The sequence below is a fragment of the Microcaecilia unicolor genome, chromosome 11 (genome assembly GCF_901765095.1).
Source record: "Microcaecilia unicolor chromosome 11, aMicUni1.1, whole genome shotgun sequence".
NCBI classification, from domain to species: domain Eukaryota; kingdom Metazoa; phylum Chordata; class Amphibia; order Gymnophiona; family Siphonopidae; genus Microcaecilia; species Microcaecilia unicolor.
The window spans coordinates 96148445-96165067 of NC_044041.1; the positions used below are offsets into that span (position 1 = coordinate 96148445).

Genomic DNA, 16623 nt, shown 5'->3' on the forward strand with positions numbered 1-16623 from the left:
CCAACTCCAGGCTCCGCTCATTCTGCCTTGCTTCACCCTATGCCTGGAACAATCTTCCTTTACCCATACGCCATGCCCCCTCCCTACCCATCTTCAAATCTCTGCTTAAAACTCACCTCTTCTATGCTGCCTTCAGCACCTAACCGCTCTAGATAGACAGAATGCCCCTATCTATCCACTCTATCAGATTAACTGTTCACTCGTCCTCTAGATTGTTCACTTGTCTTTAGATTGTTCTCTTGTCTTTTAGATTGTAAGCTCTTTGAGCAGGGACCGTCCTTCTATGTCTAAATTGTACAGCGCTGCGTAACCCTAGTAGCGCTTTAGAAATGCTAGTTAGTTAGTTAGTAGTTAGTTACTGTGTGCTACCCTTTGGGCTCGCCTCTGCGCCCAGAGTGTTCACGAAGTGCCTGGCTGTAGTAGCAGCGGCGCTTCGCAGGCTGGGAGTACACGTGTTCCCCTATCTCGACGATTGGCTGGTGAAGAACACATCCGAGGCAGGAGCTCTACAGTCCATGCAGATGACTATTCGCCTCCTGGAGCTACTGGGGTTTGTGATAAATTATCCAAAGTCCCACCTTCTCCCAGTACAGAGACTCGAATTCATAGGAGCTCTGCTGGATTTTCGGACGGCTCATGCCTATCTCCCAGAGACGAGAGCCAACAACTTGTTGTCCCTCGTCTCTTGGGTGTGAGCGTCCCAGCAGATCACAGCTCGGCAGATGTTGAGATTGTTGGGCCACATGGCCTCCACAATTCATGTGACTCCCATGGCCCGCCTTCACATGCGATCTGCTCAATGGACCCTAGCTTCCCAGTGGTTTCAGGCTGCTGGGGATCTAGAAGACGTGATCCACCTGTCCACGAGTTTTCTCAAATCCCTGTATTGGTGGACGATTTGGTCCAATTTGACTCTGGGACGTCCTTTCCAAATTCCTCAGCCACAAAAAGTGCTGACTATGGATGCGTCTCTCCTGGGGTGGGGAGCTCATGTCGATGGGCTTCACACCCAGGGAAGCTGGTCCCTCCAGGAACGCGATCTGCAGATCAATCTCCTGGAGTTACGAGCAGTCTGGAACGCTCTGAAGGCTTTCAGAGATCGGCTGTCCCACCAAATTATCCAAATTCAGACAGACAACCAGGTTGCCATGTATTACATCAACAAGCAGGGGGGCACCGGATCTCGCCCCCTGTGTCAGGAACCCGTCAGCATGTGGCTCTGGGCTCGTCGTCACGGCATGTTGCTCCAAGCCACATATCTGGCAGGCGTAAACAACAGTCTGGCCGACAGGTTGAGCAGGATTATGCAACCTCACGAGTGGTCGCTCAACTCCAGAGTAGTGCGCCAGATCTTCCAGGTGTGGGGCACCCCCTTGGTAGATCTCTTTGCATCTCGAGCCAACCACAAAGTCCCTCAGTTCTGTTCCAGACTTCAGGCCCACGGCAAACTGGCATCGGATGCCTTCCTCCTGGACTGGGGGGAACGTCTGCTGTATGCTTATCCTCCCATACCTCTGGTGGGGAAGACTTTGTTGAAACTCAAGCAAGACCGAGGCACCATGATTCTGATTGCTCCTTTTTGGCCGCGTCAGATCTGGTTCCCTCTTCATCTGGAGTTGTCCTTCGAAGAACCGTGGAGATTGGAGTGTTTTCCGACCCTCATCACACAGGACGAAGGGGCGCTTCTGCATCCCAACCTCCGGTCTCTGGCTCTCACGGCCTGGATGTTGAGAGCGTAGACTTTGCCTCTTTGGGTCTGTCAGAGGGTGTCTCCCGTATCTTGCTTGCTTCCAGGAAAGATTCCACTAAGAGGAGTTACTTCTTTTTATGGAGGAGGTTTGCCATCTGGTGTGACAGCAAGGCCCTAGATCCTCGCTCTTGTCCTACACAGACCCTGCTTGAATACCTTCTGCACTTGTCTGAGTCTGGTCTCAAGACCGACTCTGTAAGGGTTCACCTTAGTGCAATCAGTGCATACCATTACCGTGTGGAAGGTAAGCCGATCTCAGGACAGCCTTTAGTTGTTCGCTTCATGAGAGGTTTGCTTTTGTCAAAGCCCCCCGTCAAACCTCCTACAGTGTCATGGGATCTCAATGTCGTTCTCACCCAGCTGATGAAACCTCCTTTTGAGCCACTGAACTCCTGCCATCTGAAGTACTTGACTTGGAAGGTCATTTTCTTTGTGGCAGTTACTTCAGCTCGTAGAGTCAGTGAGCTTCAGGCCCTGGTAGCCCTGGCCCCTTACACCAAATTTCATCATAACAGAGTAGTCCTCCGCACTCACCCTAAGTTCTTGCCGAAGGTAGTGTCGGAGTTCCATCTGAACCAGTCAATTGTCTTGCCAACATTCTTTCCCTGTCCTCATTCCTGCCCTGCTGAACGTCAGCTGCACATATTGGACTGCAAAAGAGCATTGGCCTTCTATCTGGAGCGGACACAGCCCAACAGACAGTCCGCCCAATTGTTTGTTTCTTTTGATCCCAACAGGAGGGGAGTGGCTGTGGGGAAACGCACCATATCCAATTGGCTAGCAGATTGCATTTCCTTCACTTACGCCCAGGCTGGGCTGGCTCTTGAGGGTCATGTCACGGCTCACAATGTCAGAGCCATGGCTGCGTCAGTGGCCCACTTGAAGTCAGCCACTATTGAAGAGATCTGCAAAGCTGCAACGTGGTCATCTGTCCACACATTCACATCTCATTACTGCCTGCAGCAGGATACCCGACGCGACAGTCGGTTCGGGCAGTCAGTGCTTCAGAATCTGTTCGGGGTTTAGAATCCAACTCCACCCCCTAGGCCCATGTTTATTCTGTTCCAGGCTACACTCTCAGTTAGTTGGATAAGTTGTTAGGTCAATCTCAGTTATGTCCTCGCCGTTGCGAGGCCCAATTGACCATGTTTGTTGTTTTGAGTGAGCCTGGGGGCTAGGGATACCCCATCAGTGAGAACAAGCAGCCTGCTTGTCCTCGGAGAAAGCGAATGCTACATACCTGTAGAAGGTATTCTCCGAGGACAACAGGCTGATTGTTCTCACAAACCCGCCCGCCTCCCCTTTGGAGTTGTGTCTTCCCTTGTCTTTGTCTTGCTACATATGGGACTGACGAACACGAGCCGGTTCGGGTGGGAAGACGGCCGCGCATGGGTGCGCGAGGACTAGCAAAGGCCTTTGCTAGTGAAGTTTCCGATTGGAGGGGCTGCCGTGGACGTCACCCATCAGTGAGAACAATCAGCCTGCTGTCCTCGGAGAATACCTTCTACAGGTATGTAGCATTCGCTTTGTGACAGATGCCGTTCTATTTAGAAAACAGCTCAAGAAATGTCTAGTGCTCTCAGATGAGTCACAACAGAGGAAAACCTCCATGGATAGAGTATACCACATATAAAACAGTAGAGGAAAAAAAGAAAAGGAGTCTCTCGCAGATGCTGTCCAAGGAACTTTAATTCAAAAATCTTCAGGAACAGTAAAAGAGACCTGATACGATTGTCTTTTTAATATCGTTTTTATATTGCTCTTTGCGATTCGTGGTGTTGAGTCGGGTTAGGTCTATGAGAGGTGGTAATATCCCTTTAACATTATTACGTAAGGAACAATGCCTGATTTTCAGGTGGGATACGGTTATCCCTAATGGGTTGAACAAGGAAATTGAGTGGCTCAGCATTTAGTGATAGGTGTTTAAATACTGGGTTCTGACATTGCTTGTGCGCATGTGTAGGCGTCTTTGACGTCCTTGCAAGCGACTCGCATTCGAATGCCCAAATGCCTGTGATAGCCGGCAGTTTAAAAAAAAAATGAACTATGTATGGTAGATTTTAATATAGTATTATTGTTTATCTAGAACATGACCCCTGAAGACGCTCAATGGAGCAAAACACGTGCGTGTAGGGTCTTGGAGTTAAAGGTACTTTACTGCCACTAAGATAAAACCAGGTGCAAGTACGGCAGAGATGAACACTGATTTACATTCCTCTAGCCTGCCGGTTGAGAGTGGTATTAAGGATATTGAATGACTTCTGGTTTATAAGAACAAAAGAAAGTATACGTTTATCGAGTACTGCAATCATACTCCAGTAAAGCATACGGAGTTAGATCATGGACATGTGGTTATAGAACTGATAACTCTATTGGAATTTATATTATCAACTAATGAGAGGAGAGATCCATCAAAAGGACTATATTTGATAGAAGGAGTAACAATGGAGTAAAACAGCGGAATAAGATGATTGTTATAGCGGTTCTTGATGATGTATTCTGTGGAATGTTATTAATTCTGTACTAATTTTGTATTCTGATATTTTGTAATTTTGAACAATAGTATGTTTGTGGATGAATGTTGGAATGAGGTGGTTTATGTCAGTGGATTTTTAATGTTTATGCACTGAACAATAATGTGAAATATTTGAGTAATGTTATATAAATAAAGACTTACAATTGATTATAACTGTTGTTTTAGTATATGCTTGTAGGCTTAGTACAATCAATTGAATTTATTGAACCTAATTTTGGAAGATATATATATATATATAATTTCTGTGTCGGGTCTCTTTTAATGTTCCTGAAGATTTTTGAATTAAAGTTCCTTGAACACCATCTGCAAGAGACTCCTCTTCTTTTTTCCTGTACTGTTTTATATGTGGCTCTCAGAGTACCACAATGGTTGTTTTGGTCTCATCTGTGTGTTTTCATTGTTTATTAATGCTGATATTGTTTTATGCACAGGATATGATAGCTGGGCTACATTGTTCTAAATAAATAAATAAAGCTGGCTTAACTAATCTCAGAGGGCATGGGAATTTTAATTGGTTAGCAGGGTAGGCTGCAAAAAATGCTTTGTTCTGAAAATTACCACTTACTGTTGGACCAGTGATAGGTGAATCCAGGATCTGTTGTCTGTACAGCTGCCTCTCTGGCCGTTACTCTTCTCACCTCCTCAGCCCAGCGTACCGCTGGTTGAGAGGGCCGGGCTGCCCTTTTAGAAGCTAGTGAGGAGTCTTTGTACTTCTTGCACTTGCCAGCAGATTTCCCAACTATGTCATCGGAGCGAGATGTGTTGTAGTCATTGCTCTCAGAATCACTCAAGGTGGCCGATTTTTCAAAATCCTCCGAATATGCAGAATGAACACCATCGGTGGTGGAAGAATCAAGTTTTGAAGGTTGCTCCTTAGTGATGGACACGGTTGAGTCTCCGTTTAAATGTTCAGAGATTTCCGTTTCTTCATCTCTGCTGCTTGGGCTTTCACTGTCACTAGCAGGGTGTTTGCCTTTTAAACAAGCTACAGTTTTAGGCTGTTCAGGGAATTTCTTTCCAATCTGTGAAGCTGGCTTTGGTTCCTCACTTGGCATTGTAGCCCATGCAACTTTTTCTGTCTGTGGTATTAAAACAATTATAAGTCATTCTTTAAGAATGAGAGCAAAGTAATAAAACATATTTATTATCATCCATGCAAAACCAGTACAGAGGAGTACCAGCAGATGCAGCCAGAGAAAAAACAGCTTAGAGTGGACTTCACTCCCCTTATAGAGGCTGGAACTGCCTTCTGTGCCTCAGTATTTCTCTAGCTCCAGTGGATGGTGCAAACATGTCATCTGGTGCAGCAACTATGGCCATTCCCAGGAAGGCTGTAGGCACAGATTCCTGGTGGATGCTGCAAGCTGAAACTGAAATTGTGCTGCACAGCCCCCACTCTCTCCCTCCTCCTCCCCCCCCCCCCCCCCCCCCCCCCCCCCCCGTGGACCAAAAAAAAAAAGCTCCTCTCCTGGACCCACCCATTGGCAGCAGCCCCCTCCCAGCCCTACTGGCTCCCTATCAAGGACCGCATTACTTTCAAAATTTGCTCTCTGGTCCACAAGATAATCTACGGTGATGCCCCAGGATATATGATTGATTTAATAGATCTTCCAGCCAGAAACAGAATCAGATTCATCATGTACTTAACTGAACCTTCACTATCCAAACTGCATTGGACTCAGATACAAATCAACCTATGCATCCAATTTTTCTTACTTAAGTATGCAAATGTGGAATGCATTACCAAACAGTGTGAAAACGATGCACGACCATCAATACTTCAGGCGATCTTTAAAGACCTATCTGTTTTGCAAGTCCTACCCTATTGATTCTACTTAAATGCCTCAACTCTACAATGCATCTATACATACATTGAAATGGACATTTTTATTTCTTATTTCCTTGTGCCTTATTGTACCCATTTACCCCTACCTTACCTGACCCTTTTTCTAAGTGTATTTGTTTAATACCTACCGTACTTGGCGTTCACCATTACAGTATTTTGTAAGCCACATTGAGCCTGCTAATGTGTGGGAAAAAGTGGGATAAAAATGTTACAAATAAATAAATACTGTTTCGTTGGTTGCTAGTGAGGACAGGAATGATCCCCACTCACTCCTGCCCGTGCCACCTCCAATTTCAAAATGGTTGTTGTGACCTCCAGCAGCAGGCTTGTGAAACTACTGCTGGAGGTTGTGGGGACTGCTCCTATCCCCATTAGCTACCAACAGCACAGTAGGCCTGGGAGATCGGCTACACAGCCAAAACCGAAACAAGGCCAAACACAAATTTTGGGCTGGTTTTGACACCGAAGCTGAAACCAAAACCTAAATTCATTCAGACTCTAGTATGGCAGATATCTTTGTCTTGGACAGAGCTGTTAAAAATATTGAACTTGGAAGATCTTCTGTACTGATACGGTGCAGGTTTCTTATTCTGAGTATGTTGGTCTGAAGGTTGAGCAGAGAGCTCTCTGATTGTTAGGAAACCGCATCAACTAAAAAAGATGTCTCCCATAGAAGGCATATCTATTAGTTTGTCATGAATGTATTCTTGCAGACACTTTGATCCATGCAGTTCGGCGTGCCAGGGTTGCAGTTTCTGCTGTTCTGGGTGCAGTATTATAGGCTCATAAGTTGACTATCTGAAATGGTATGTAGATTCCTGAAGATGCAAGAGAAATGTATGAATTTGGTCTTGTAGCTGAGAAGTAGAGGCATAATGGTTCTCAAGTTGATGGAGCATGGTGCTGGAAAGTTGATGTGCCACTAACTTAAGGGTAAGAACTGAGCTCTGATAAGGTGAAATTAGGCCTTACCTGCTAATTTTCTTTCCTCTAGACCCTCCAGACCGGTCAAGACGCGTGGGTTATGCTCGCCTACCAGCAGAGGGAGACTGAGAACACTAACTTCAACTATGTACATATAACCTGTGCCCATCCCACAGAAGCCAGTATACACTTAGCAAAGCAGAGAAAAAACCCCCTGCAACCTGAACTCTGAACTATAAAACCCCTGTACCTGGAAAACCAATAGTCAACACCAACAGTGTGCTCAGACAGACGGAACGACAAGCGCCCCGCTCTGTCAAGTATTATGGGCGAAGAAAACTCTCCGGCCCAAAGAAAGAAAAGGAATAGTCATAGCAGAACACGGCTCAAATACTTCTGATGCGAACAATATCTCTGAAAATCCATAGGGCGGGCTCTTGACCGGTCTGGAGGGTCTAGAGGAAAGAAAATTAGCAGGTAAGGCCTAATTTCACCTTCCTCAGCGACCCTCCAGACCGGTCAAGACGCGTGGGAAGTACCAAAGCAGTAGAAACTTAAGGGTGGGACCCTCGAAACGCAGAAGACAGCACAGCCGCTCCAAAACATGCATCCTCCTTTGCCTGAATGTCAATCCTATAATGCCTCACAAAGGAATGAATGGAGGACCATGCCGCTGCCTTACAAATATCCTGCGGAGGAACAAAACTACTCTCCGCCCAGGAAGCAGCAACCCCTCGAGTTGAATGCGCCTTAAGTAACGGGGGCACCGCACGCCGCCTCAACAAATAAGCCGAGGCAATAGCCTCCTTCAACCACCTAGCCAGAGTCCCCTTGGAGGCCGCAGCCCCTCTCTTGGGACCTCCAAACAAAACGAACAACCTATCCGAAGCCCGGAATTCTCTCGTTCTGCTCAAATAGGACCGCAAGGCGCGCCGAACATCCAACTTAGCCAACCGACGCTGAGAGGCATCCCCCGAACGATCCCCCAACACCGGTAACGAGATCACTTGATTCACATGGAACGCTGAAACCACCTTAGGAACAAAGGAAGGAACCGTCCTCAAAGTCACTTTCTCTTTCGCAAAGGACAGAAAAGGTTCCCTACAAGACAAGGCTTGCAACTCTGAAATTCTACGAGCGGAAGCAATGGCCACCAGAAAAACTGTCTTCAAGGTAAGATCCTTACATGTGATGGACGCCAATGGTTCAAACGGAGGCCCCACCAGAGTCTCCAAGACCAAATTCAAATCCCAAGGCGGAACCATCGGACGACGGGGCGGCCGAATCAACTTCACTGCCCTCAGGAACCGCCCTACGTCCGGAGAAGCTGCCAAGGAGACTCCTCGAATCTTACCTCTGAAACAAGACAAAGCAGCCACCTGCACCTTCAGGGAAGAAAGGGAGAGCCCCCTATCCAAACCATCCTGCAAAAACTCCAAAACTTCCATCACCGAAGCCCGCAAGGGGACAACATTCCGTTCAAGACACCAACTCTCAAAGATGCGCCACACCCGCACATAAGCCAACGATGTGGACTTCTTACGCGACCGCAACATTGTATCAATGACCCTGGCCGAGAAACCCTTCTTTCTCAATCTGTGCCTTTCAAGAGCCAAGCCGTAAGCAAGAATGGAGAGGGGTCGGCCATCTCGATCGGACCCTGCTCCAGTCTCACCCGAGACCCCAGGGGAAAAGGATCCTGCACTAACAACCGCATCAGATCTCCGTACCATGGCCGACGAGGCCAATTGGGCGCTATCAGAATCACTAAGCCGGGATGACGACCGATCCGCTGCACCACGCGGCCCACCAGCGGCCACGGCGGAAACACATAGAGCAACTGCTGAGTCGGCCACGGCAGAACCAACGCGTCGAGACCCTCGGCTCGAGCATCTCTTCGACGACTGAAGTACCGCGCGACCTGCGCATTGTCGGCCGATGCCATGAGATCCAACACCGGCCGACCCCACTGCAACACTATCCGCTCGAACACTGAGTGATGGAGAGCCCACTCTCCGGGATCCAACATGTGTCTGCTCAGATAATCCGCGTCCACATTGTCCACTCCTGCTACGTGGCCTGCCGAAAGAGCCTGAAGATGAGCCTCTGCCCACCCCAACAGCTCCGCTGCCTCTACAGCTAATCCCGGGCTCTTCGTCCCCCCCTGCCGATTCACATAAGCTACGGCTGTGGCATTGTCGGAAAGAACTCTGACCGCCTTGCCCTCTAGCAGACTCTGGAAGGACCGAAGAGCCAACCGAATTGCTCGAGTCTCCAGGCGATTGATGGACCACGACGCCTCTTCCGACGTCCATTGCCCTTGGGCCACCTGCCCTAGACAATGCGCCCCCCAGCCTAACAGACTCGCATCCGTGGTCAGTACCACCCAATTTGGCACCTCTAGCGGCATACCCTTCGCTAGATTCGGAGTGTGAAGCCACCAGCGGAGGCTGCGCCGAACCCTCTCCGGCAGCGCTAACCGCTCCTCCAACTCCTGGGACTGAGGGGACCAACGAGTCAACAACGAGCTCTGCAACTGTCTCATGTGGGCCCTGGCCCAAGGTACTACCTCTATAGCCGCAGCCATCAGACCTAACACCTGAAGATACTCCCGTGCCGCAGGCGCCCTCTGAGCTCGGAGCTGACGTATCTGAAGCTGCAGTTTGGAAATGCGAGGAGCCGTCAAAAACACCCGGCCTCGCTCCGTGTCGAACCGAACTCCCAGATATTCTAGAGACTGTGACGGAACTAGGTGACTCTTGGCCAGATTGACAACCCAACCCAGCGACTGCAAAAAGGTCACCACCCGGGCGGTAGCCTCCTCGCTCTCCGCCTGCGTTTTGGCTCGAATTAACCAGTCGTCGAGATACGGATGCACCAAAATGCCCTGCAACCGTAAAGCCGCTGCCACGACCACCATCACCTTGGAGAAAGTGTGAGGAGCCGTAGCCAGGCCGAACGGGAGCGCACAAAACTGAAAGTGACTCCCTAACACCACAAAACGAAGAAAACGCTGGTGCGCCTCTAGAATGGGGATGTGTAAATAAGCTTCTGTCAGATCCAATGAAGTCAGAAATTCCCCTTTCTGAACTGCTACAATGACCGAGCGCAACGTTTCCATCCGAAAGGAAGGAATCTTTAGAGCCGCATTGACCCTCTTGAGGTCTAAAATGGGCCGAAAAGAATCCTCTTTCTTTGGCACCACGAAGTAAATGGAGTAACAACCGGTACCTCGTTCTTCTGACGGAACAGGCACCACAGCGCCTAAATCTACCAGACGTGACAGTGTCTCGCACTGCCCTTGCCTTGCGCCTTGAATGACAGGGAGAGACGAGAAAGAAATCGGACAGAGGACCGTTGAACTCCAGCGCATACCCGTCTCGCACTATCTGCAGCACCCACTGGTCTGACGTGATTTGGGCCCACCTCTGGTAAAACAAGCGTAAGCGAGCCCCCACACGAACCAGAGGCTGGACCCCCAAATCATCATTGCGACACACGGGACGTGCTGGCCGCTCCCGAAGAGGCAGCTCGCCCCCCCCGGCGGCCCCCACGAAAGGGCTGGGTTCTCTGAAAATAACGACCCCGGAACCCCCCCGAGGGCCTACCCGGCCGATACCGTCTAGCTTCCTGAAAACGGCCTCGCACCGCAGAGCCCCTAGACGCCTTAGGCCGAAGCTCTGGAAGCCGCGGGATCTTAGTATCACCAAGACCCCTAACCAACTTATCCAACTCGTCTCCAAAAAGCAAAGCGCCCTTAAAGGGAAGCGAACACAACTTTGCCTTGGACGCGGCATCTGCCAGCCAGCCCCGCAACCACAGGGCCCTTCGAGCCGCCACTGCGAGGGTCATATTCTTCGCCGATGCACGCAACAAATCATAGAGCGCATCTGCCAAGAAGGACGAGCCCATCTCCAACTTTGCCAAATCCTGCACTAAGGCGGCTCTATCAACCTGCGGAGCATCTAGCAGCCACTCAGCCCAGCGGAAACATGCTCGAGCCACCAGACCTCCACAAACTGAAGCCTGCAAAGCCAGCGCCGATAAATCAAAACTGCGCTTCAGAAATGTTTCCAATTTCCTGTCCTGAGGGTCCCGCAAGGCAGCCCCTCCATCTACAGGAATTGCAGTAGCCTTAGTCACCGCCGTCACTACGGCATCCACAGTCGGAGGCTTTAAAGAATCTCTATCTTCCTGTGGAAGGGGATAGAGCTTTGCCATGGCCCGTGCCACCTTACACGGCGCCTCCGGCGAGAGCCATTCCTGCGTTACCATCTCTCTAAGATCCGCATTCATAGGAAAAGTCCGAGAGACCCTTCGGATCCCCTTAACCAGCGGGTCCTGCTTTTCAGAGGGAGCTGGATCTACTGCCGGGTCAAATTTGAGCATAGCAGACACCTGCTCAATAAGATCCACCAATTCCTCCCTGTGAAAAATGCGGACCACCGACGGATCCTCCCCGGGCACTGTCTCTCTCTCTGGGCCGGACAAGGACCCCTCCTCCTCCTCCAGGGGACTAAAGTCGCCCTCTGACTCTGGAGGAGAAAAACAGTCCAAGTCCTCAGCCCACTCAACACGTGGCCTCTTAGCACTCAAGCCCGCCCCCAGACTAAGGGGCTCTGTGCGCGACGGTCCCGCCTGCCAGGCCTGAAATAAGGACCAAACAAACTCCGGAGGGAAACCCATCCTTCCCGAAACGTCCCCTCCAGAAGCACCAGCCACCGGGCTGCCCTGAGGTCCGCTGACTAAATCCGGAATTCTCGGGCCCGAATCCAAGATGGCGGCAGTTCCCGCCAAAACCGGGATCGCCGCTGAACCGCTAACCGAAGCCCCTGCAACCTCCTGCAAGGCTGGCGCGGGAAGCTCCGCCGCTAACACCGGCGGAGCGGAGGACTGAGTCTTCGGTTCCCCGCAAAAGCGGCAGGAACCGCCAACCGCATCGACCCCCCGACGCGCGCAAGACCGACAGCGAAGCGGCTTCGTGGACATCTTCGCGCCAAAAAAAACAAACCTCTCCAAAAGGTAAAAGAAATGGGAAACTCACCCCAAAGAAGCCACTCACAGCTCACCTCGAAGAGCTGCCCAGCTCCGGCACTCCGGAGTGCAGCTGCACAGCTCTCCACACCGTCTGGGTCTTTTTTTTTTTTTTTTTTTTAAACTTTATTGCAGCACAATTTGAGCCCTGCTGCTATAAAATCCCTGGCACTCAAGGCTGCAATATAAAACTGCAGCCGAGGCACAAAGCTGCCCAAACTGGAGAGCTAGCTCGGGGGAGGGACCCGGCCACCCGGGTGTGACACCCCAGGGGGGACAATGGCAGGCCCCACTGGCACCACCAACCCCCAGCACACAGAATAGTCCAGGCACAGGGATGCTCCTCAGGAACGACCAAAAGACCAGCCTAAAACTCTCAACTGATTGACTCCTACCAGACCGGCCAAGCTGCACAGGCTGCCTGTCTACCCTCTGCTGAGACTGAGAAAATACTGGCTTCTGTGGGATGGGCACAGGTTATATGTACATAGTTGAAGTTAGTGTTCTCAGTCTCCCTCTGCTGGTAGGCGAGCATAACCCACGCGTCTTGACCGGTCTGGAGGGTCGCTGAGGAAGCCCATTTTGCCTATGGAATCCAGAAATCTGGTATCTTCCCATGGAGGGCCACGTATTTCATTAAAGCCACTTCCGAGACTACAGATTCATAAAGCAGCTGATGCTGGTTATGATCTGGTGCAGGTGCAACCTCATAGCACTGCTCTAAGCATCTGGAAGTAGGAGTAATAGAAGAGGAAAGTTGTAATTCTTGAAAACGTTCATGCACTGGTATAGCTTACTGAATCTTTGAAAGATGAGCATGATTTGAGGATAGACATAAAGTCTCTCTTGTCTCTCGTTGAGGCAGCCATGGCATAATTATATATATAAGAAATGATATTAAAAGCTTGAAGTTAGAATTCTAACTTTTTACTTTGCAACTAAAGTGAAGGTATGCCAGATGGTTCATATTATCTCAATGTCTGGCTTGGCTGAGCCAAAGGTTAGAAAGGTCAGAGACAGGAATTTCTTTCACCCTGGTGAATGATGAAAGCTAGCTCAACAGCTGTATATTATTAGGCATACTGAATAGTTTTGTAAGCAGGCAGTTTGTTTAGGATTAAATAGAAAAATGCTTAGATAGAAAATACTATTTAGAGAGAGAGGCAATAGATTAGTATTTACAAGTTTTTGATATTTAGAATATGTCTTATAAGAAATACTGATTCTGTGTAGTTAAATGTAGAATACCTTTTTAAATCTAATGTTACTCTCTGCTGTATTTTCTAAGCAAGGACTGCAGTGAAGAGGCCAACATGTGGTTTGACTTAGCCATAGTTCTGGCTGGTTCAATGTATAAGCTGATAGGTGAAGAGGTCAGAACTAGTCAGCTCTCTTCTCTCTGATTAATTATAGGTAAAATGTAGAAATGGTCTTGAAAGTGATAACCTGATATGTATGCTATTAAGTAAGATTAGCCTTTGACCCCTTTAATGAATGCCAGAGTTTAGTTAGCAGTTAGTATGAACCAGACTAGGAATATGAGAATAACCAATCTCACTAGGGCCTCTTGGTCTCTAAGGGAACCCAGTTTAAGCTATAAGATGAGACATTAATCATAAGGAAAATATAAGAGTTCTGGAGACCAAATGTCTGGCTTAAGGGGCCCCAGGTTAGAGGTCAGTTTAGGATGTCTGGAACCTATGTAACTGATATTTTTAAAGTAATGATTGGTTGAGGCAAAGTGACCAATCTATTCCTTAACCAATTGGAGAGTAAGGGGGCTGGGCTAGGCTAGGCTGGATAGAACTGTATTTAAGTAGGAGCAGAAGCAGTTTACGTCAGAAGGAGCTCAGAAGAAAGAGAAGGACAGAAGGAACAGACAGAAGAGAAGAGAGCTGAAGAGGACAGACAAAAGCCATAACATCCAGAGAGCTGAGAGAGAGAGAAGAGAGCTAGAACTGATGTCCTGCTTTGTTTGCTGGCAAATAAAGAAGATTTTTCTCTCATACTGGTGTGTGCTGTCTGACTCCTGAAGCATCACAAATTCATGCATCCATTCCTGCAACATCGTAGGTTTGGGTGTTGCTAGAGAGGATTTGCAAAATATGTTGCACGTACTTGGTGTAAGCAAACTCCTCCAGGTGTTTCTCTCGAGGGGGGCGTGGGTTTCTGACCAGGGGCAACTTGTATTGGGATGAGGTCGCAGTGGTGCCAACAGGTAGAGCTTTGTGGTGAGAAATAATGATCTGAAGAGAGCAAGAAGGAGAGAATGTACAGGGGAGGGGGCACTGAGGCTTTCAGTGTTTCTATATTATTGGATTGCAGTGAGATGGGAGGTGAGGTTTCAGGGTGATAAGGCTATGAGGACAACTTCTTTTTAGAAATAGGAGAAAAAGAGAAAGAGATTTTTCCCCCTATTTGTCAGTGTGGGAACCTGACTTGGTTTGGAGGAAGCATGCTTTTTCTACTCTTTTTATCTCCTAATTTACTTACATTGCTGTCATACTGTGGTTGTAAGCAGGCGTGGTCAGCTGAGACAGGGGGAGCGGTGGTACTGGAAAAGCAGGCCTTGCTCACTAAAGCCCCCAGCAGCAGGTAGCAAGATATTAGCTGCTGCTTGCTGTGGAAGGGTTCTGCTTTTTATTGTCTATTCTGAGGAGGAGGGGCATTTACTAGCAGCAGAGCACTCATATAAGGAAAACAAAAGTGAAACTACAAATGACAGAAACCACAGTGACAGAGAATAAAAACCTATGAGGAAAAAACTGGAAGTTGAATAATCTTCTGGTGTCCTCAGACAGTAAGACTGAGGAGGAGGGGGGGGGGGGGGTGCGAGTTGAGGTGGTGCAGGAACTAAAGAGCTACAGGAGTGATCCAGCATATCAGGCTCCATTAGCGACATCACCCGCTATGTGCCTGCATTCCCCGGCTGCTCTACGGGAGAGATGGTATTTGCAGATAGGAACAAAGCTGAAGGAAAATAGACTGCCCTAGTTAATTTCAAGCAGAATCTCCAAACATTTCTTTTTCAGAAGGCTTTTGATTAAATTGGGCGTTAAAGATGGTGCAGTTTACTAACTATGTGGCCCTTTTACTAAAGGGGTGGCATGTGGCAATAGGCTTGCCACACGCCAATCCAGAACTACCACTGGGCTATCCTCAGGAGCCCGGCGGTAGTTCCCACCCCCAGCGTGCGCCATTTCCGGTGCTACAGTAATTTTCTAGATTTTTATAGCGCTGGAACTTAACTGGTGGTAACTGGGCAGTGCTGTGTGGCGGTCTCAATGGGTGGCGGTAAGGGCTCCCCACTGAAATGGTCTTGCAGTAAGTGGTTCACTTACCGCATAGCCATTTCTTTTCCCCAAAAATGGCCAGCATTTTACCCACTGCAGTAAAAGGGGGCCTCAGCGTGCGTCAAAAATACACGCTAATGCAGGTCCCCCCCCCTTTTACCGCAGCTTAGTAAAGGAACTCCTTAGGATATTAATCATCTTGAGTGTTATTCAGATGAAAGAATATTGTTTTGTTTTTATTTTGTACTTTTTTTTTTTTATTTGTACCCCGCGTTTTCCCACTCATGGCAGTGTATAACTATGGTACAGCAAGAGGCCCTCACTGGACTTCCACCGGAAGGGTGGAAGGCCAGATCCTAGAGCTGAGGCTGTTAGAACACTAGCCAAGTCTACAAATCTATGACTGAGTGAGTAAGGACTTACTGGGAAAGCAAGGCCTGATGTAAAAACCTGAGATAAACCAAAGAATTGGGCCTAAATGCTGTACTTTGGAAGAGTTAGGTCAAGGAAATTTGAAAACAAAATGGCACCCAGTTACAAAATGGAGTAGTTTGTCCCACATGACTGAAAATGACAGTTAATAGGAAAAAAAAGTTGTTTACCAAAAAGGAAACGCCAGGTGTTAAAAAGAGGAACTTAGAAATAGAAAAAAAAAGTGAAAAAGAAGAAGTTGTGGTTGGAAAACATTCCATGACCAGGCTTCCATAGAAGATAATGAGCCTGATACTTTCCAATGGGGCAAGATCTGTATAAATATAGGGTCAGATTTGAGCAAGTTGGAGAAGAAGCTGAGATGCTGCCAGAATCTCTGATGGTCTGTTTTGCAGCCTGATTGATGTACCTGATTGCTTTGTGTTTTATCTAGTGGTAAGCATTAAACTTCAATATACTTTCATATCTTCGTCTCTTCTCTTCCTTTCATAATAATTAGGAATTGAAATGACCTGGGTAACAAAAATGAAGACTATTAAGTGTATAGATGTCCTTACACTGAGAGAGAGTCAGATAAATGAGGTCTGGGTTTTCAGTGACGCAGCTAACAGCCTTCTGAGAAATCCAGTGGGTAGTTGTCCAGCTACCCTCGCTACAGCGAGGGGTCCATGGCCAACTTACCATCCATAAAAACAGCAGGCTCAATGCGGCTTAGGTACTTATTTGTACCTGGGGCAATGGAGGGTTAAGTGACTTGCCCAGAGTCACAACAAGGAGCTGCCTGTGCCTGCAGTGGGAATTGAACCCA

At 48.4% G+C, this 16623-nt stretch overlaps 1 protein-coding gene across 4 annotated transcripts in view; it reads right to left on the minus strand.

Moving 5' to 3' along the window:
• The window catches only part of C11H19orf44 (chromosome 11 C19orf44 homolog), an 84344-nt gene that overhangs the window by 49451 nt on the left and 18270 nt on the right, over positions 1 to 16623 (minus strand). For all 4 annotated transcript variants that reach the window (XM_030217793.1, XM_030217794.1, XM_030217791.1 and 1 more), the window contains exon 6: positions 4852 to 5365. In XM_030217793.1, the coding sequence (XP_030073653.1) occupies positions 4852 to 5365 (514 nt within the window). The remainder of the gene's footprint in view (positions 1 to 4851; positions 5366 to 16623) is intronic.